The sequence below is a fragment of the Dasypus novemcinctus genome, chromosome 11 (assembly GCF_030445035.2).
Source record: "Dasypus novemcinctus isolate mDasNov1 chromosome 11, mDasNov1.1.hap2, whole genome shotgun sequence".
Classification (NCBI taxonomy): domain Eukaryota; kingdom Metazoa; phylum Chordata; class Mammalia; order Cingulata; family Dasypodidae; genus Dasypus; species Dasypus novemcinctus.
The window spans coordinates 118496070-118518371 of record NC_080683.1 but is presented as its reverse complement, the minus strand read 5'-3'; the positions used below and the strand labels follow the sequence as shown (position 1 = coordinate 118518371).

Here is a 22302-nt window from a genome sequence, read left to right as displayed (position 1 = left end):
CGGCCGCGCTCAGCCCCGAGCCCCCGAAACTTTAGACTCGGAGCCCCGCAACTTTCCGGGTGGCGCCGGCGCTCGGGGGGACGCGCGCCGCCGGGGAAGCCGAGGCCGGGCGGAGGGCGCCGGGGAGACTCGAACCCGCGGGGGGCGGGCGCCGGGCCGCCGAACTCGCGCTCGCCGCGGCCGCCGAGCCCGGCCGCGCCCCCCGAGCCCCCTGCCGCCCGGGCCTCCCCTCGCGGCCGCTCGCGGCGGGGCGGAGGCCGCGCGCGGCTCGGGGTCGAGCGCCGGCCCCGCGGTGCCTGCGGGCGGGCGGCGGCCGGGAGCCGGGGCGAACATGGAAGGCTTGACGCTGAGCGATGCGGAGCAGAAATACTACTCGGATCTCTTCTCCTACTGCGACATCGAGAGCACCAAGAAGGTGGCGGCCAACGGGCGGGTGCTCGAGCTGTTCCGGGCCGCGCAGCTGCCCAACAACGTGGTCCCGCAGGTAACGCCGCGGCCCGGGCTCGGGCGGCCGCCGAGGGGCAGCAGCACGGGGCGCCGGTGGTCGAGGGCCGGCGGTGGACAGGTCCCCCGGGCGCCCACCCCGCGGGCGCGCGGCCGCAGGTGCCCGGGCCACGGGACTGGCGCCGGGATCGCAGGGGTGGGTCTCTCCTGGAGGACAAAACTCAGGTGCAAAAATATGGTGGAAGGTGCGTGTGGGCGGGCGAGGGGGGAGCGGTGGGTGTGTGCCTGGTATCTCTGAATCGCTCTGCTGCTCAGAGGATCTGTATTTTCCCCCACTGGAAGAGCAACTTCAGGTGGAAGACCTCGGGTCTCATCTTGGAGTTCTAGATCCCGATATTTACAGAGCTCTTCGGATCCTGCACAATAGTAAAGTTATCCATATAATATGGTCGAATGTTTTTAATTCTTGAATTGCGTGAACAGAGGTAATAAGTGTTTTTTTTTTTTAAAAAAAAATTAATCCAAGGGTAAGATTAAAGGAAGCTAAAAATCTTAGGAAAGATTAAAAAAAGCGAACTGCTAGATAGTAGTTTGCAAGCAGATGCGAAAAGAACTTGTTATTATCTACAGAATGAACCATGATTTTGGAGATTTAACATTTGGTGGGACTTATGTATTTGAGTTGGGTACCAAGTTTTGAGCAGCTCAAAGTCAAATGGACCCATATGGGCCAAGAAGAATAAGGAAAATACATTTTAAGCCTTCTTTATCATATCCGTTTTTTAAAATAGAAGGCTTCCTAGAAGTTCTTATCTTCTTTTTGTGGCGAGCATTATTGCTACTCCGTTTAATGATTCATAGCTGCTAGTAAGAGTCTAAGCAGCATATCTGGAACAGGTTGTAAGCTTTCATCTTTATATCTATTCAAGAGAGTTATCAGAATCTCCAAAACAGAAGGCCAAATGTGTAGATATGATATAGTGTCCTGCAGAGCACTGGCCCCGGAGCTTTGAGGCCTGGGTTCTAACTCCTGCCCCCCTGCTTTTAGCTAGCATTGTGACTATGGGCCAGGCACTTTCACTCTCCAAGCCTAAGAGTGCTCATCTGCAGAACTGAGAGTCCAGTTCCTTCTAAGGAAAATTCGGTGAAGCATAAAGAAGTGAAAATGTCCCTACACAAGCCTCTGTTTCAGAAGCTACCCATGGGTTAACTGTGGCTGAATTGAATGAGCTGTGTCTTACTGCATGATCTTGTATGCTTTATATTCTTTTTTTAAAACTTGGGAAGGAAAAGCTGGATGCCTTATCAGTGAAGGACAGCTGGTAGTCCCAAATGCATAGTGGCCCACAGGTTAGCAAAGTTTTGCTGGAAAGGGCCAAATAGTAAATATTTTCTGTTTTGCTGTCCACATACAATCTCTGTCATGTAGTCTTTGGCTGTTTCATAACCCTTTAAAAATGTAAAAACCATTCTTAGCTCAGGGACATGCAAAACAGGTCCTGTAGTTTGCTGACTCCTGCTAAAAAATGCTGGTGATAGGGTGGAGCGCTATATCCTTCTCCTCTTGTGGCTCTGGAGTTACACTTACAGAAAGGGTTTGGTCAGAACAGGCTCATTAATGATACCACTCTTGTAGAAATAACCAAAAAATTTCTTAGGAACCAAAATTAAGGAGAAACTTCCCATATTCTGTTTTGGTTTGTGTCTTTGGGTTGGGGAGAGCTGAAGTAAACTGACTTTAGTCTTTTTAGGAGTGCTTGAAGACTTTAGGACTTTAAATGTATTATTTCAAATAGATAAATTAGCATTAATTAGCCTCTTCTTGAGATTTGCTTACTCTAATTTTTTTGGTTTAATTTTATTAATATGCAGATATTTCCATTGCCATTTTTGTATAGAGAGCTTAAATAACTTAAATATGCAGGGTTCAGTCACAATGTGGAAACTGTAGAAACTATTTTAAGCAGAATTCTGACAGTAATATATACTAAATAGCAATTTGGATGTCTTACAGGCAATTTAGTTAAAAACTGGCCAACATAGAAATGGTAGACAAAGGAGGCAGTGTGGGCTTAATTCCCTTAAGGGTGTTGGGATGGGGAGTGATGAGGAGGACTTCCCGGCAGAAGAAAAGCCTATCAAAGGTAGAAAGTGTGGGAACCTTTTCAAGGCTGTGCTATGGTCAGGTTTTGCCAAAGGTAGAGTATGTATAGGGAATAAGGGAAAATAGAGTTAGAAAGAGACTCCAAACAACAGGGTGAAGATTTCGTATTTCAGTGTATAGTGGAGACCCTCTGGTCATTTTTGGCTTTTCATGGGAGAGAGATTAGAGGCTGGGGAAGGAGGCTCTTGGTGGTGATCTGGAATGGTTGCTAGTTAATGGGTGCCCGAATCAGGATGACAGCAGTAGGATAGAAAAGGAGGAGCTGGATGAGCAGGTATGTGCTTTGTGAGATAATGCTTAATTGAATCAATAGATGGAGGCCAGATTACCAAGGCTGGGTGGAGGCCTTTGATTGTGAAGGTAACAGAGAGAAATGACTCATAAAAGCAGTGCTGTAGGAGGCGTTTGTCAGTGCAACAGGAGTTAGAAGGAACTGCAGACAAGCTTGGGACTGATTCTGTATCTCAGCTACACAGTGGTGAGGAACTGGGCCAGTGGTACTCAAACATCAGGGGAGCGGTGAGAGGTGAGGAAGAGGGCAGTTTTGCCCCTTGGCAGGGCATTTGGCAGTGTCTGGAGATATTACTGGTTGTCAAAACTGGGGGAGAGGGAGTGCTTCTGACATCTTGTGGGTAGAGGCCAGAGAGGCTGCTAAACATCCTCCGATGCACGGGACACCCCCCACGACTAAGAATTATCTAACCTGAAATGTCAGTAGTGAGGAGACTGAGACTGTGACCCGGACTCTGTTGGAGGCAGAAGACGAGGCTAGAGATGTGGTGGAAATTATGAAGGTAGGCGTGCAGGGCCTGGGGCACCTGATGATCTGTGGGCAAGAAGGGCATGGGGCCAGAATAATACTCTGTTAGATACCATTCACTGTGAGCAAAGGGCAGGAGGGGGCCCTGCTGTTCTGTGTGTGTGTCTGTTTTTTAAGGGCTTATGCTGATTTTAATTTTAGGCTTTTGAGATGGCAGTGCACATCTCCAGGAAAAAGGTAGAAATGGATAGAAACAGAATTAACCCTTCTGATGTGTCCTACTCGGACACCAGTCCTTACAGTTTTAGGTGTTTGGGGTGGAGGCCTCACCCGAGTGTCTTGGGGACAGGGGACAGTGTGTTGCTCCAGAGTCACTATCTCTCACAGTGTCCACACATTGGGCACAAACAGATGCATCAGGTCCTTGGTGGAGGCTATGGTTTTCAGCATCTGGTGATAAAATTCTAAGAAGGCTGAATCATCCAGGGGGATGAGTGTAGAGCACAAATAACAGAGGGCTCAGAACTGAAGGAGGAAGGAGCTGGCATTGTTGGGTGCCCATTATGTTCCTGCTACCGGGCAAATCAGGTTCGTGCAGACTCCCTGGGTGCTTACAGCAACCCTGTGAAGTGAGTGTTTATTAACTAGGAACTTGATAGGCAGAGAGGTTAACTTAGTGAGTAGGGGTTCCCTCTCCCTTACCATTATTCCTTGCCACAACCCAGGTCTGTCTGTCTTTTACTGCGTATGTGGTTGGAGGGCAAGGGGAGGAATAAAATTCAGACTGTTTTTGAGTTGTCCATAGTTCTTGGGAACTTCGTTGTCTGCTGAGCAGGATGTTGTGCTGTGGCTTAAAAATCACCTTTTCTAGGAGCAATGTATTTTATCTTTTAAAGGTTAGTAAAGTTTTACTATTTACCTTACTAATCAGTATATTTCTTGGTTTTTACTTAAAACCTCTATTTCAGGAAATGTCTTAAAACTTCATACACACTTTGCATAATTTTGAGTAAATATTCTAGTACTGACTGTTCTCTTATTTAAGATTATAAGCAATGTACCCTATTAATGAAGCTGAAAAATCTTAGATCATTTGTATTGCGCAATACCTTGATAGAGTATTTGAATTCATGCATAAATTTAATGGGGAAAAGAAACAACAATGAAACAAACTGTCTTTCTCTTGAAACTTGTTCAATTCAATTGCAAAATCTATTCGTTAGTGATAAGTTTTAAAATAGAAAAGCAGAGCTTCATTTATGTATTGAAAGTTGTAAACTTAAAAATAAATGTCAGGTTTGTTCTGAAATAGTGACTTTTCTTCATTTTTGAATCACTGAAATTACTTAAACTAAAAAAAGTTTCTCACCTTAATCAGACACTTTCCTGTACACAGTTAAAAACATGACATAACTGTTTGTGAAAGAAGTCACAGTTAATGGTTTTCTGTAGTGCCATGTTTACTTTTAAAATTTATCTTTCCTATGATTTCATGTAGTGCTAATCTCCTCTTCTCCCTCTCTCCATTCCCCTCCTCCTCCCCCTCTCTCTCTTACAATCAGTTTCTCAGAGTTAGTGTTAGAATTTGGAGAACTCATGCTAAGCATTCTGACCTAACTGTAGAAGGGCTTGAGAGGTTAGTGTAAGAGCACGAAGCATGGGAGGCAAGGCCCTGTCTTCACTTTAGCTAGCTTTGTAAACGTGAACAAATCATTTACTGTCTGGGGATTCCCTCCATTACATCTGTGCCTGATGGAGTGAGTACATAGGTATGACATAAAAATTAGGACTTAAGATCTTTGCCTCACAAATCTACTTTTTCAAAGTTCAAATCATATACCAAATGTAGCAGTTTGATATTATTTGTGAATTCCAAAAAAGCTACGGATTATGTTTGTAAAATGGTCTGTTCCTCTGTATTTGGTACCCTTTGATTGTATTAAATTCAAAGGTTTTAAGTTTACTTAATTAAATCAATTTAGGGCCTTTGATTTGACCACATCAGTAGGGCGTGACTCAGGGTTGAGTCCCTGTCCCCTTGGTGGGCTGAGATAATTGGACTCTCCCTCAAGAGGACATACGGAAAAGGAGAGAACTTATTCATTTCAGTCTTACCACGCGGCAGAAAGGAGAAGGCTCAAGAGCTAAAGGCCCAGGAAAAGAGGCAAACCCTATGCCAGCCTAAAGCTGAGACCAGAAGAAGCAGGGCCCATGGATACTTAAGAGGAAGAAGGCCTGAGAGACCAAGCAAAGATCGCCTTGGATCCTGCTTTAACACGTGGCAACACACTTGGATGAGAAAGTACCTCTTATGGTACCTTGAGTTGGACTCTAGGGCCTTGCAACTGTAACCTTTTACCCCAGATAAATGCCCTTTATAAATGCCAACAGATTTCTGGTACTTTGCATCAGCACCCCTTTAACTGACTAATGTACCAGATTTCAAAATTAATAAATTATAGGGCTTAAGATTTTTAAAAATACTGCTTCTCTGTTGTGTTTCAAGAATTAATTGTATGTTGAATTTGAGGTCTGTCTTGTTAAATAATGAAGCCAGAATGTATTAGATCATGTATCTCCTTCTAAACCTCTTTTCGATTGTGGATTCCCTTGACATTCTGGTGTACATTATAGACATCTGTTTAAAAAATATACTTTCACTAAATTTTGTGTGTAATTTGAAATTGCCAGTTTTCTTCCAGTCTAGTCAAACTCATCCCATGGAATTCTCAGTTCAGAAAGTTTTAAGGAAGACAGACTTGTGAAATACTGAACATTCTTTCTTAAATCAGTTTTGCATACTTTGAACAAATGCTTTTCAGTGGCTACTATTTGTTGTACTTGGTATGTATGTGCAGGGTGAAAATCATTTGTGGATTATAGCTTTTGCTAATATTACGAAGAGGAAGAATGGTGTACACTTAAACGGAATCATGAGTGGGGATGCCATGGGATCTGGTTAGGTGATAAGGGAAAGCCTCTCAGAGGAGGCATGGACAGGAGGGGTGAAAAATGAGGTGTTTCATGCAGAGGGTACAACTTATTAAGGGCCTAAAGCTGAAAAGAGCTTAATGTGTTTGAGGAGATGGAAATGAAAAGCCAGGGCATTGTGGGACTAGAGGGGAGAGTGGCAGGGACCACCAACCACAGGGGCTTGTGCACAGTACAATAGAAAAGCGGTAAGAATTTTTATTCAGACAAGCAGCAGCATTTGAATTATATTATATAAAGATAACTGACTCCTTTTAGACAAGGAGAAGCAGAGAGACCAGTGGACATATGGTAGCCCAGACAGGAATTACAATGATTTGAATTAGTGAAGTGGCAGTAAGATGGAGAGAAATGGGCATATTTGAGATATTTGTAGGTTGTAAAAGTAGGAGGGGATGATAATGGATTGATGATGTAACTTAAGAGAGAGGGAAGAACTCAAGGATGTTGCTGAATGTTGCCATTATTGGATGGCTGGGAGAGGAATAGGTTTTTTGTTATTGTTAGTTTTATTTTGGTAAAGGCGTGATGATGAATTTGGGAGTTCCTTTTGGCATATCTCGGCAGCCTGTGATATAGTCAGATATTAAGTAGGCCACCTTCACAGAGGATCAACAAATTTTGAGGAACTCAGAGATAATTGGCTTGGAGACATCAATTTGGAGGTTATCAGTGTATTAGTAATATTTAAAGCCATGAAAATAGATGAAATTGCTGAGAAAAAGACTATAGAGAGGAAAAAAGACTTGACTGGAAATGGAACCCTGAGGAATGCTGAACATTTCTAAGTGGGGCCAACTGGAAAGCCTCTGGGAAGAAGGCTAAGAAGGACAAAAGTGGTTTGGAGGGAAACTTGGAATTATGTCATGGATGCCAGATGCTGAAATTATTTCAAGGAGAGTGTAGTCAGCTGGATCGAGTTTGGCTGAGAGCTTGAGATCACATTGTTAGAAACATGGACATTGGACTTGTCAACCTAGAGGTCATCGGTGACTTTGATGAGCCAATTTTCACGGGCTAGCAGAGGAGGAAGCCAGATTTGAGTGACTTGAGGAGTAAATGGTGGCCGAGGAACCAGAAATAAAGTGTAGAGTTGACTTTTTAAAGAACTTGGACTAGGAAACAGTATGGAATAAAAGCTGTAAGTCTATGAGGGAATAAAAGAAGTCTTTTGCTCATTTTTTGAATGTAGGAAATTCTGTAGCATGGTTTTAGTTACTTGGATTAAGGGAGCCAAGGAGGATGAAGAGAGAAGTTCTTGAGAGTTGAAGAATGGCCAGGATCCTAGCTGCACAGAGGGACAAACCTTTGACAGGAGGAAGAAAGAACATGAGTCAAGCGGTAGGTATATAGATTTGGTGAGGAGGAAATGAGGATGTTTAGCCTAATGGCTTCTATTTTCTATACAAACTGAAGCAAGACTAATAGTTTAGTAATAAGAGGCAATCTGAACAAGAAATTAAGAAAAAAAAATTCTGTTTACAATAGCATCAAAAGGGAATAAAATACTTAGGAATAAATTTAACAAAAAAAGTGCTGAGATTTTTATGCAGAAAAGTACAAAACAACAGATAAATTAATGGTGATTTTTAATAAATGGAGAGGCAGTCTATGTTCATGGATTGACAGATTCACTGTTGTTGAGATAGCTGTGTCCTTCAAACTGCAAAGTCCTCGTAGACATTTTTTTTAGCAGATCAGGCTGATCCTAAAATTGATGAGGAAACTTAAAGACCTAGAATAACCAAAACAATTTTAGGGGAAAAATAATTGAAAGACTTACCCAATTTTAAAAGTTACTATAATGCTACAAGTCATCAAGACAGTGTGATTGGCTTAAGGATAAACATGTAGATCAATGGAATAGAATTGAGAATCCAGAAATAAACCTTTACATTTATGTTCAGTTGACTTTTGAAAAAGTTCCAAGATAGTTCAATGGGGAAAGGATAATCTCTTCAACAAATGGTGCTGGAACAATTGGATATCCATATGTTTAAAAAAAAAAAGAGAACTTACATATGGTTGCATATACTTCACACCATACATAAAAATGATCTCAAAATGTATCACAGACTGAATTGTAAAACCTATAACTATAAAACTTCCCAGATGACAACATAGGAGAAAATCTTTGTGACCTTGAGTTAGGCAGAGTTCTTAGATATGTCACCAAAAGCATGAGCCACAAAAGGAAAAATGATAAATTGTATTTCATTAAAATTTTAAAACTTGCACTTCAAAAGATACCATTAAGAAAGTTAAAAGACAAGCCACAGACTGAGAGAAAATACTTGCATATTATACAGTTGGTAGAGGTCCTTAATGTAGAATATGTAAATCCTTACAACTCAATAATAAAAAGAAACAACTGGGAGAGGGAGGGGGTGAAGTATATGAGAATCGCTTTTTTTAAAATGTAGCATTTATGTAATCTAAAGTTTCTTTAAAAATAAAAAATAAAATAACTGGGCTAAAGACTTTACTATTCATCAAAGAAAATAATATGAATGGCCAATAAGCATATGAAAAAATCATCCCGTGTTGTTAGTCATTTGCAAATGAGACCACAAAGAGATACTATCACACTCCCATTAGAATGGCTATAATTAAAAAGACAGATAATAACAAGTGATGATATTGTAGAGAAACTGGAACACTTCTACTTTGCTGTTGAGAACATAAATGATACCAGCCTCTTGGGAAAACAGTTTGGCAGTTTCTTAAAAAGTTAAACATAAGCTTACTATAAAAACTAACTGTTCTTCTCTTTTTTAAAAAAAAGATTTTATTTTATTTCTCCCCACCCCCTCATTGTTTGCACTTGTTGTGTCTATTCATCTTCCTTCTTTCTTTAGGAGGCATCATGACCTGAACCCAGGACCTCCGATATGGGAGAGAGGTGCCTATTTGCTTGAACCACCTCTGTTCCCTGCTTTGTTGTGTCTCTTATTGTCTTTTTCTTCTTGTGTCTCTTGTTGCATCATCTTGTTGTGTCGGCTTGCCACCCCTGCCTGTCGGCCCAGCTCTACACAAACGAAATGAAAACACATGAATACTCAGAATTGTTTATGTAAATGTAGTAGCATACATTCATGTCTAGAATATTCATAATGGCTAAATACTGGAAAGCAATTGAAATGTCCATCAAATGTTTGGATAAACAAAATGTGGTATATCCAAATAATGGATTTTGTAATATAAAGGAATGAACTACTGATATATGCTGCAACATGAATGTCAAAACATACTGTGACAGGGAAGTGGACTTGGCCCAATGGATAGGACATCCGCCTACCACATGGGAGGTCTGTTGGTTCAAAACCTGGGCCTCCCTGACCCGTGTGGAGCTGGCACATGTGCAATGCTGATGTGCGCAAGGAGTGCCCTGCACGCAGGGGTGTCCCCTGTGTAGGGGAGCCCCACGTGCAAGGAGTGCACCCTGTAAGGAGAGCCACCCAGTGTGAAAGAAAGTGCAGCCTGCCCAAGAATGGCGCCGCACACACGGAGAGCTGATGCAGCAAGATGACGCAACAAAAAGAAACACAGATTCCCAGTGCCACTGATAAGGATAGAGGTGGTCACAGAAGAACACACAGCGAATGGACACAGAAAGCAGACAACTGGGCAGGGGGGTGCGTGGGGAAAGGGGAGAGAAATAAATAAGGAAAAAAAAAACACTGTGACAGAAGCCGTATGCAAAAGAGTACATATTATGTGATTCCATTTATATGAAATAAATGTCTAGAGAAGGTAAATTTAAACAGAAAGCGGATCAGTGGTTTCCTGGGGCGGGAGCAGGAGTTAGGAGTAACTAGAAACAGGTTGCAGATAAATATTTGGAGTAATAGAAAATTCTAAAATTTTCTAAAACAATTTGAGTTTGTTACGATGAAATAAGATAAAAGTTCCCGGACAGAACTTTTTAGGAGTAAACCTTCCATAACTTGTTGAGCTTCCTTTTGTCTGTTATTTTAATTTTTGGTTTGAAATAAAGTGTGCATTTAAAAGAAATTCTAAAATTGGATTGTGGTGATGGTGCAAAATGTTATAAATTTACTAAATAGCATTGACTTGTTGAGTAGTTGAAATTTTTGGTGTATAAAATATACCTCAAAACTGTAAAAGAATTCAACAGCTTGAGAGGTAAAGGGAGTGCACGAAATGATCGTTTGAATAATGTGAAGGTGAGTGCACTGAAGAAAGGACTTTCTGTACTGCTCATATAATATGATTTTAACTCTTAGTCCCTCAGCATTACTTACTGTAATATCTTCTGGCACTTGGTATGGGACTTATGTTCTGAATATCATATAAAAGTTGATGTATTGATAGACTTCATGTGGAGGAGATTGTCACATGAAGATTTGTTACAATGAGTATTTATATTTATCTGAAACCTCAATATTGAAATAATTCTGGCCAAATTTATTCACTGCTTTGTGTACTAGGCACTGCTCTGCATACTTTATATATATTAACTTATTTTATAAGTACAATATTTTATTAGATTTAGTAGGAGCTAAAAATAATGTGATTTAGAATGAATTGAGAAAATTTTCATCTGTTGACTTTGGGTGGAATGCTGAATTTATATATGCTTAACTTGGATATCTTAATTTTCTGATAACCACAGAAATGTAAAACCTTAAAAATAATCTGAGTTTAAAATGGTCATATCTTACAAATACTAATAATTTTAATGAAATAGTCATTTCAGTCTCCAGGAGTATGTTGAGGTACTTTCTTCCATTGGAATAATCACTGCTCCCATAGTACATTTTTGTAGGCTGAAAGCTTCTAATGTTACTTAGAGGGCCTGACTTGGTATCCTTTTATCTCTAAATTGTTGTATTCATTCTGAGTTTGTGTAAGTGGATTGATTTTTACCTAATCCCACAATTATATCAATATGCTCTTTTGGGTAAGAAGTATTAGTAGTTGCAAAGGTGCTGATCTAAGAGTGACGGTCTTTTCTTGTTGTCCACGGCTAATGTAAAATGTTGCATGTGGAAATAGAAATATCTATATCCTTGAAAAAAAAGAAATTGTTGTTATTTAGAAATCTTCCGAGACTATTACTGGTTTTTTTTGGTGTCTTATTTGTGACTAGAAGGATCAGAGGTTTGACCAAAGGAGAGTTTGTTGATACTGTATCTTATCAATGGTTAATTTGGAGGACTTCATATTTTTCCAAAGTGCTTCATTATAATCCATAAAAAAGTATTTAATTGCAAGTTCCTTGTAATTTTCTGTGTCAGTAAGCATTGGAGAGAGTCATAGTAGACTTTGGAATGTGGCCATTCTAGACTTGAATCTCCATGGGACTTTCAAACGTTCTAGTCCGAGGCAAGTCACTTCACCTCCCCAACACTCTCCATTTCCTCATCTGTAGCCTGAGAACAATAGTGTTTCTGAAGGATTCTTGTTACCATACAGAGGTAAGATGTGCAGACACAAAGTACGGTACCTGGTCCTTCGAAGGCCATCCCCAAGAGAAGACTCGGCACTAGAGGGCCTTAGCTTTCACAGTAGTGACACTCCTCCATTGTTCTTCAAACCTGGCTTTAGAATTTTTGTTTTTATGAGGTGATCCTAATAATGCTGCCCCAGATCCTTTGATCCTGTCAGAAATACCTTTGGTTTTGCCCTTTTACTGTGTACTTAATTTGAGGGTATGTTTTTCTGAAGTGATGTTTATTGCGGAAAGAGTCAAAGAATAATTCTGAGGTTTTGAGCCTGCAGGGTCCTGCTGCTATTAAAGGAAACAAAGAAGGCAGGAGGGTGAGGGGCTGGTTTTGTGGGGAGGACAATATACTGCATTTGTGCTGAAATGCCCCCTTCTGTTCGCCCAGGCAACCAGGTTTGGTGGGCATGGGGAAGCTGCAAGGAGCAGCTGCGTGGCCTTAGAGGCTTGCCGCAGCCTGTTGGTTCCTGAATGAGGTCGTTCAGTGATATTGAGGGCTGTAAACATAACTTCATTCTACTTGAAACGTCCTTTCACAGTAAGTTGTCCATTGCACTTTGTTGCAGGGATTTAGTGTTGTCTTCTCACATAAGACCTTAGAATTTTTCTGAAACTTTCTTGAGACTGTTATATGGATATGGAAGATATTGTTATTCCCATTTTGTTAATAAGAAAATGATACTCAAGGATTGGTGGTTTCTTGAAGGTTTGTGGACAAATTCCTGGAGGTCTATTATCCCCTAGCCTTGCTATACCATTTCTTTAGGGGTGGTTCTATTGAATTCTATGCACCATATAGTTAAAGTGTTTTCTCCTATTTAATGTTTTATAATTGCATCATTCTTTTATTCAGCAAACCCTTTTTTTTGAAAGAGGAGTATGATTCACTTTGTTGTGCCAGTTATTTGCCATCCAGAATGGAAGCAGTTCCAAGTTTCAAGGCAGAAGGTTTTGACCTGTGCAGTTTAGAAATGGTTATGAACAATGTTTCACAATAGGATTCAATTATTTTATCAAAAATGACATACTTTTCTCTCATGTGTTGTCACATATGAGCATAAACTTGAAAATTTTTTGAAAGGTGTAATTTTTAAATTAGACCTATTTTATTGGTATATATTAATAAAGCATAAATCCATCCAAAGTGTGCAATCAATGGTATCTGGTATAATCACATGGTTATGTACTCATCACTTCAGTCATTTTTAGAGCATTTTCACTATTCCATAATAATTATAATAATAAAAAACAAACAAACTCATCACCTCTCAATCTCTCTGTGCTTTCCCTGCCATATGTAGCTCCTATTCTGTTTCCATCTCTCTGGTTTATTTGTATTTATATTTTGTAAAAAACAGTCATATATGTAATATCACCCATATTCATATTTTACATGAGGTTTCACTATGTTACACTGTCCCATGTTACATTTTTTAGCTTTCCTTTTAGTAATATACATGACTTTTGACTTTCTCTTTAAACTCTTTTCATACCCACTTTATATAGTAGTACTGCTATTTACAGACATTATGTTGGGCTTTCACCTATTCATTTCCAAAGACTAATACACATAATTTTTACCAATTTTTACCCGTTCTTCACAAGTTAACCCTCAGTTTTCCATTCTGTTAACCTCATTCGATTTTCTAGTGGCCCATATTCAAGTTATTTACTTCATGGGATTACACAATTATATTTAGTTCACAGTAGTGCAGTCATACAGTATTTGTTTTTTTGTGTCTGGCTTGTTTGACTCAACATTATGTCTTCCAGGTTCATCCGTGTTGTCATATGCTTTCCGACTTCATTATTGTGTGTATGAACTACAGTTTGTTTATCCATTCGCGGGTTGGTGCACACCTGGGTTGTTTCCATCTTTTAGCAATGGTGAATAACACCTCTATGAACATCAGTGTGCAAATGTTGTGTCTCTGCTCTGGATATGGGAATGGTATTGCCGGGCCACATGGCAAGTCTGTATTGAACTCCCTTAGAAATTGCCAGACAGTTCTCCACAGTGACTGAGCCATCCTGCATTCCCACCAACAGTGAATAAGCATTCCTATCTCACTATGTCCTGTCCGACACTTGTAGTTTTCCAGCTTTTTAATAGTGGCCATTCTAATAGGTGAGAAATGTTATCTCATTTAGTTTTGATTTGCATTTCCGTAATCGCTAGTGATGTTGAACACTTTTTCATGAGCAAATACTCTTAAACACCTACTATGCACTAGGTCCCGGGCACTGGTTATGCTGGGGTGAGTGAGAGAGACTTGGTTTCTGTCCTCTTGGAAAACTTAATCTTTCCCCTCAGGCTCCGGGAATCTAGCAGGAGCTCCTGTCTGCTTCATGACTATCACCCCAGTGCATTTGGAGGTCATTGACATTTGTCGAGTGAATGAGAGTGAGCATGAATTTACCATTTTTCAAAAAGTATATTTCTTATCGCTAACCTTAATACATATTGCTGACCCATTCAAATAATAATAGTAATAATAAATGCTGATGTGGAGTCTGCTATACGCTAAGTACTGTTTGTAGCACTTTACATGTATTAATTCTCAATGGTACAGTTTATTAGCCCTATTTTTTTTTTTTAAGGAGGTACCGGGGATTGAACCCAAGACCTGAAGCAGGCTTCAACCCCTGAGCTACATCCACTCCCCAGTGAGAGTTGTTTTTTGTTTGTTTGTTTGTTTGCTTTTAGGAGGTATCGGAGATCAAACCCAGTACCTCCTATGTGGGAAGCAGGCACTCAACCAACTGAGCTATATCTGCTCCCCCATTTAGTCCTAATTTTAAAAAGAAGCCGCTAAAGCACAGAGAGGCTAAGAAACTTGTCCAAGGTCACACAGCTATTAAGTGATAGGTCTGGGATTTGAATAGTCCTGCTCTTGAGCACTATGCTCTGCTCTTAAAATATTATACAATATTCCTACTTCTATGAGCATATCTTGGCCCTATAGTATACCTTTAAAATACTCTGTTTAAATTCCCAGATTTCTTCTTTAAAAACATTTGTCATGTACAGACCCCGTTGAGGACCGCACACTGGGTAGAGGAGCTCTGTTGTCACACGCACAGCGCGAGTCCCGTTAGGAGCTAATGCTCTAGAAACCTCGGCACCAGTGGATTGCAGGCACATGTCTTAGAGCACTCTTGTAAACAAGACTTACAATTTGTCCTTTCGCTGCATTTAGTTGGGTGCCACTGATCATTTTCAGTAGTTTGCTAGGTAGATTAATAGCTTTATTAAATAAAGGAGCCATGTTTAAAACTTTTTATTGAATTATTAAGCAGAATACTCTTGTCTGTTAAAAAGCACAGCTAATCAAGACTTCCTCTAGAAAATCTAGGTGACAGTTATCCATTTGACTTTTTTGAGGGTCTGCCTAGACAGCTAGACATAGAGGACAGAAACTTGGGAGAAAGTTCCATAAGAACTTGACTTGGATCTCTTTAGCGTATGGGTAGTAGTTCATGTGATAAATATGAATAAGTTCATTGGGGATGAATTTGTTAAATGAAAGAGAGGAAAGACTGAGAAGGAGCCAGAACAAATCATTCTCATGATGAGTTTTATTCTATATTGAGGTATTTGTAAACTTCCTCATTTTTATAATCCTTTGGTTTCCTTCATAATTTTATACCAGGTATAAAATATAAATAATCTCAATCATCAAGGAACTTGTCTAAAATGTTGGATTGTCTTCCATGGAATTAGGAAGGTCTTGGAAATATTTCAAAAACTTTCATATTAAATACCACTCATGGTTTGGTTTTTTAGTTTGACATCCTGCTGCTTCTTTTCCCTTTTCCCTAATCTTTCCAACCTGACCACCCTCCTTCTTCTATAATCTTACAGAACTTTTCTGGGTATTTGTACTTGTACACAACTTGTGCTTTTCACCTCCTCTCCGTGTTTATAGGCTTCTCTTAATAGGTGAGCAACTAGAGGGCAAGTTTTAACTGCTCCTTGCTTGTTTCCCTCATATCACTTTGTTCATGGCAGGCACCCAGTACATATTGGACTGGTTAATTGGCACTTCAGGACTTCACTCCTCCTCGGTATATTGGTAGCCCCTAGCCTAGCCTCTTCATTTTTATCATACCACTTCAGAAACTTCAAACTATAATGAAAGAGCCCTTTTGAACAATATGGAACCTCTGAGACCAGATTTTCTAGTTCTTTCAAGTCAAATCTGGGTATGTTGGCTAATACTTTGAAGTGTTCAGGTGACTTTAGTCAGATATAGTAAGCATGCGTATTAATAACTTTTCTCTAAGGTGGTGTTACCTCAAGGCTGTTCTCTTATTTTTAAAAAAAGATATTATGGTTTGCTTTTATAGTAAACTCACACAAGTTTCTCTGCCCTTCAGAGGCATAATTACCAATTCTTGAACTTGACAGCGAGCAGGTAGTGGTAGACAAGTAATCTAGGAAACAGGTCTGTGGAGTTTCTTGTCTACTTATAGTTAACTCTTTTGGAAGGAATGCCTAGCATTCTCATAAAATGCGTGTTGGTAGGGAAAGCATATCAAATCTGAATAGTCATGCCTATCCAGCCTTAAAAACTGTCCGCCAACTTACCACCATCTCAAGTCTTGTTTCAGATTGTTCTTCAAACATGGACTTTATGTTCCAACCCAGCAGAGTGTTTTTGTCTCTCTTTCACGGTTTGCTTGTTCTTTATCAGTTGCTCTTCATTCTGTTACTTTCCTCATGTGCAATACCCAGGCTTGTTCCTCCCCCTGTTTGAAACCATCACTTGGCTTTTGTAGGCTTTGGAATTCATAATTTGAACAACCTCAACCCTACTCTGAGACTTTCATTTGCACCAATGAATTTTTGTTTGTTCGTTTTTGTTTCGTTTCGTTTTTTCTCAGTGAGTTTTATATGAGTTTTTCACTGTATTGGGTTTTCTTCCTTTAGCCATTGCTTAGCTGCTTTTCCAGTATATTTATGTCCCAGCGATACTGTAAGCAGTTTGTAAATAAAATGCACATTTATTTTCTTGCATGATCTCATGATATCTAGAGCAGTAGTAGCACATCAGTGATGTTTAGAAAACAGGCAACTTTTTAGGGAAAGCCAGTTCTTAGCCTGGCTGTTGCTATGCCATCATGGACGTGCTTGGGATGATGAGTTCAGGAACTCTGGCTCCTTACCCAGGAGAGTACAGAGTGGGGGTGGTGGAAGTTCTACAGTTTAGGACTACCCAATCTACATTCTGGGCATGAGAAGAGAAGAGAAGAGAAGAGGAGGAGGCTGCAAGAACAGGGACAAAGAGGACAGGATTCTCCAAGCCCTGCCTTTGCTGCCTTGCCGACAAACATCACCCGTCCCCTCCCTTTAGGGACCTTTTTCCCCTATTACTTCTTTTTTAAAATAAATCCATTTTATTGATACATACTAATAAAGCATATAATTCATCCAAAGTGTACAATCAGTGGTATTTGACATAATCCCATAGTTGTGCATTCATCACTTCAATCATTATTGGAGCCTTTTCATTATTTCAATATTAATAATAAACAAAAAACATACAAGCAAGAAAATTCTTCACCTTTCAAACTCCTTATGCTTCCCCTGCTGTACATAGCTATTTCTGGCTATTCTTGCACAACTCTTTATTTATTAGGCAATTTTATTGAGATATAGTTACATAACATATGATCTATCTACAGTGTATAATCAGAATCAGTTGCTTTTAGTATAATCACAGTGCTGTGCATTCATCATCACAAAAAATTTTAGAACAATTTCATTATTCCAAAAAGAAAAACTCCATACCCATTAGTAGTTCTTCCCCAGTGCTACATAACCACTAATCTAATTTCATCTTTATAAATTGATATTTACATTTTGCATAAATGAAATAATACAATATGTAGTATTTTGTGTCTGGTTTCTTTCACTTAGCACAGTATTTATTTTTGTCTGATATTAACATCTTGTGTTACTAACATACATTTGTTCAGTGTCAAAGCAAAAAGGTCTTACATGTGCAATTTTACCCATATTCATATGTCACATGCAATTTTACTATGCTATATAATCCCATGTTACGTTTTTTTAGTTTTCCTTTTAGTAATATAAATGACCTTAAACCACATTCATGCCCACATAATGGTTCTTTTAGTTACAAACATTATGTTGGGCTTTCACCTTTTCTATTCATTTCCAAAGATTAACACACGTCCTTTTTAACAAATTTCACAAGCTAACCCTCAGCTTTCCATTCTCTAACCTCATTCTATTCTCTGGTGATCCATATTCAAGTTATTAACTCCATGAGATTACACAATATATTTAGTACATAATAGTGCAATCATACTTTATTTGTCCTTTTGTGTCTGGCTTACTTCACTTAACGTAATGTCCTCCAGGTTCATCCATGTTGTCATATGCTTCACGACTTCATTTCTTCTTACAGCTGCATAATATTGCATTGCGTGAATACACCATAGTTTATTCATCAGTTGATGGGCACATGGGTTGTTTACAACTGTTGGCAATTGTGAATAATGCTGCTGTGAACATCAGTGTGCAGATGTCTGTTCGTGTCACTGCTCTCACTTCTTCTGGGTATATACCCAGTTGTGGTATTATTGGGTCATGTGGCAAATCTATGTTCAACCTCTTTAGGAACTGCCAAACATTCCTCCACAGTGGCTGTACCATTCTACATTCCCACTACAGTGAATAAATATTCTTATCTCTCCACATCCTGTACAATGCTGTGGTTCTCTATCTTTTTAATAGTGGCCATTCTAACAGACGTGAAATAATATCTCATTGATTTACATTTCCCTAATCATTAGTGAGGTTGAACATTTTTTCATGTGTCTTGCCATTTGTATTGCCTTTTCTTTTTTAAGATTTATTTTTATTTATTCCTCTCCCCTTCCCCGCGCCCCCCCCCATTTGTCTGTTTTCTGTGTTCATTCATTGTGTGTTCTTCTGTGTCCACTTGTATTCTTGTAAGCGGCACCTGGAATCTGTGTCTCTTTTTTGTTGTGTCATCTTGCTGCATCAGCTCTCTGTGTGTGCAACACTACTCCTGGGCAGGCTGCACTTTTTTTCGTGCTAGGCAGCTCTCTGTACGGGGCACACTCCTTGCGCGTGGGTTTCCCCTACGCAGGGAACACCCCTGCATGGCACGGCACTCCTTGTGCACATCAGCACTGCGCATGGGTCAGCTCAACATTTGGGTCAGGAGGCCCTGGGTTTGAATGTTGGACCTCCCATGTGGTAGGTGGATGCCCTATCCGTTGGGCCAAATCCACTTCCCCATTTGTATTTCTTTTTTGGACATATGTCTATTCACATGTTTTGCCCATTTTTAAATCAGGCTGTTTGTCATTTACTGTTGAATTGTAGCATCTCTCTATATATCATGGATATTAAACCTTTATTGGATATGTGATTTCTAAATCTTTTCTCCTATTGAGTTGGCTGCCTTTTACCCTTTTGACAAAGTCCTGTGAGGTGCCAAAGTGTTTAATTTTGAGGAGGTCCCGTTTATCTATTTTCTTTGCTGCTTGTGCTTTCAGTACAAGATCCAAGAAGCCACCTTCTACCACAAGGTCTTTTAGATGTTTCTCTGCATTTTCTTCTAGTAGTTTTATGGTCCTGGCTTTTAATTAGGTCTTTGATTCATTTTGAGTTGATTCTTATATAGAGAATGAAATAGGGATCCTCTTTCATTCTCTTGGTTATGGATTCCAGTTCTTCCAGCACCATTTATTGAAGAGAGTATTTTGTCCCGTTAACATGGCTTGGTAGGTTTGTCAAAAACTAGTTGGCCATGGAGGTAAGGGTTTATTTCTAGGTTCTCAGTTCTATTCCACGTATTGATGTGTCTTTCTTTATGCTAATACCATGCTGTTTTGACTGCTATAGATTTGTAATATGTTTCAAGGTCAGGCAGTGAAATTCCTCCCACATCACTCATTTTTAGAAGGCTTTTGGATATTCAGGTGCACTCTGCCTTCCAAATGAATTTGGTAATTGCCTTTTCTATTTCCGTAAAGTAGACCATTGGAATTTTCTTTGGTATTGCATTGAATCAGTAAATGAGTTTGGGTAGAATTGACATCTTCATGTTATTTAGTCTTCTAATCCATGAACATGGAATGTCTTTCCATTTATTTAGGTCTTCATTAATATCTTATAGCACTGTTCTGTGGTTTTCTGCTATAAGTCCTGTACTACTTTGGTTAAATTGATTCCTAGGTATTTGAATCTAAAGTAACTATTGTAAATGAAATTTTCCCCCTGATTTCCTCCTCAAATTGTTCAATATTAGTGTTCAGAAACATTACTGATTTTTGCGTATTGATCTTGTATCTTGCCGCTTTGCTGAACTCATTTGTTGGCTCAGGTGACTGTGTAGTAGACACATGAGAATTTTCTAAATATAGGATCATGTCATCTGCAAATAGTGGGAGTTTTACTTCTTCTTTTCTATTTGGAAACATATATATATATATTTTTTTTTTCTTGCCTGTCTAGAACTTCTAGCACAAGTTTGAAGTGAGCATCCTTATCTTGTTCCTGATCTTGGATGGAAAGCTTTCAACCTTTCTGCATTGAGTATGATGTTGGCTGTGGGATTTCCATATATGCCTTTTATCATATATTGATGACTTTTCCTTCTATTCCTATCTTTTAAAGTGTTTTTATCAAGAAAGGATGCTGGATTTGTCTAATGCCTTTTTTGTATTGATCAGGATGATCATGTGGTTTCTTTTAATTTCCTCACTTGCACTTCTTTGTTCTGCCAGCAGAGGACGCTCTTTGGCAGCCTTCGCAATTCAATGCCTGGTCTAAGTACATTTGCTGCAACATGCACTGGGTCAGTGTGATAGAGGATCCTGCCTGGAGGCTAAGAGCCTTATAATTCAGACTTTCTCAGATGCAGCCTCATCGCTTTTCCCAGGTTGGAAATAATTCCACTCACCTGTGTGTCCTCAACAACCAGTCCGGGTTGGGTAGATGGGGAGATTGAGAGGGTGGAAGCTCTTCACTCCCTTACTGGCTCCCAAGGCAAACAATGGGACTGGTGGGACACAGCAGACCAAAGTTGCGGCCTAAAAGCTGAGTCAGCCTTAGGCTGTGTTCCTCTCTGTCCTCCTTCCTGGGGAGGTAGATTCCTGGAGCCCCCTTTGTCTATAAGCTCCGCCCCCAGTCCTTAGAGTTCAAAAGTGTCTATAGGGTGGAGAAGATTAATGGCAGTTGCAGCGGAGACTTTTAACTCACAGTTTTGCCCTAGCAATTCTTTTCCTTTGTCCCTCTCTCTTCTGGGTGGTGTCCAGCCTTCCCCTGGTATCCAAACCCTAGAAGATTTTTTTCCAGGTTGTTTTTTTACCTGTCCTCTAGCTATTTTTCTGGGAGAGGAGAGAGTCCTAGCCTGTCATCTTTCTGGAAGTGATCCCCGCTTTTACTTTTTATACAGTGGATTGACTGTGAGACATTTAAAAAGAAACAAAACTAGGCTTTTATTGGCAACTAAATAAAGTGTAGTAGAATCTAGCTATTTTACCATTGGAACATATACATTTTTTTAAAATAAAATGCAGCAATGCAAAACTTCTTTTGAGTTCCAGCATACCTGCCTGCAAGTGGAGAATATAAAGCAGTCTGTTCGGAGACGAGGGTACTGGGTAATAGCACACTCACATGAGATCACACGGTGACAGCACTTTCCCGGGCAGAGGCCCTTGTCATGCCACCGTTACAATGACATCACTGATCTTGGTGATGTAAGAGTAGGGAAACTGTCGATGTGAACCTTTGAAACCTGAAAGTTTCCTGTACCCTGTGTCTGCCTGCAGAAGGGTAGCAGTTTAGTGGCTGGTGGAAGGGCATTTTATGGTGAGGTTCTATTTACTAACCCACAGTTTTGAACCTCTGGAGATAGAAATTATTTACTTCCTTAATCACATTTCTTCAGTTACTCCCTGAGACTTGATTCTGGAGATAATCCAAATTTAGTATTTCTCACTTGGACCTAACAAATGGCAAAAGCAGAATCGTCACAGCTACTAATTGTAGTGTATCGCACTTACTTCCTACGCAGTGTTCTTTCTGCTTCCTGTGTTATGATTCTGTTGTACGGTGGTGACTTCCTACACAGTGCTCCTTTGGCTTCCTGCGTTATCCATTTGACCTTGCAGACCCATCCAGCTCCCTTCCTATTTTCCTTCTTCCTTTTACTGCCAAATTTCAAATATCCAGTTATCTTTTCTATTGTCTGTACCTTCCTTACTTTCTCCTTAAGCCTTAGTAATCTGACTTTTATACACTATTTTTTAAAAAGATATTCCTTAAAGCCCTTTTGATCATAATCACCAAATCCAGTGGCCTCTTTCTAGGTCTTATCCTGTTTTACCACCTCTCTAGCAACTGACACTGAGTTACTTCTTGGTGGATTTTATCTCTTCTCTTAATTCATCATAATGCTGAAGCAA

At 39.8% G+C, this 22302-nt stretch overlaps 1 protein-coding gene across 8 annotated transcripts in view; it reads left to right on the top strand.

The window, feature by feature from the left end:
• The first annotated feature begins 248 nt into the window (after positions 1 to 248).
• REPS1 (RALBP1 associated Eps domain containing 1) overlaps positions 249 to 22302 on the top strand; it is an 89985-nt gene continuing 67931 nt past the window's right edge. For 5 of the 8 annotated variants that reach the window (XM_058307553.2, XM_058307552.2, XM_023589244.3 and 2 more), the window contains exon 1: positions 249 to 484. In XM_058307553.2, the coding sequence (XP_058163536.1) occupies positions 332 to 484 (153 nt within the window). In that variant the 5' untranslated portion in view covers positions 249 to 331. The remainder of the gene's footprint in view (positions 485 to 22302) is intronic. The other 3 variants (XM_004459931.5, XM_023589245.3, XM_004459929.5) reach the window with 1 other exon arrangement.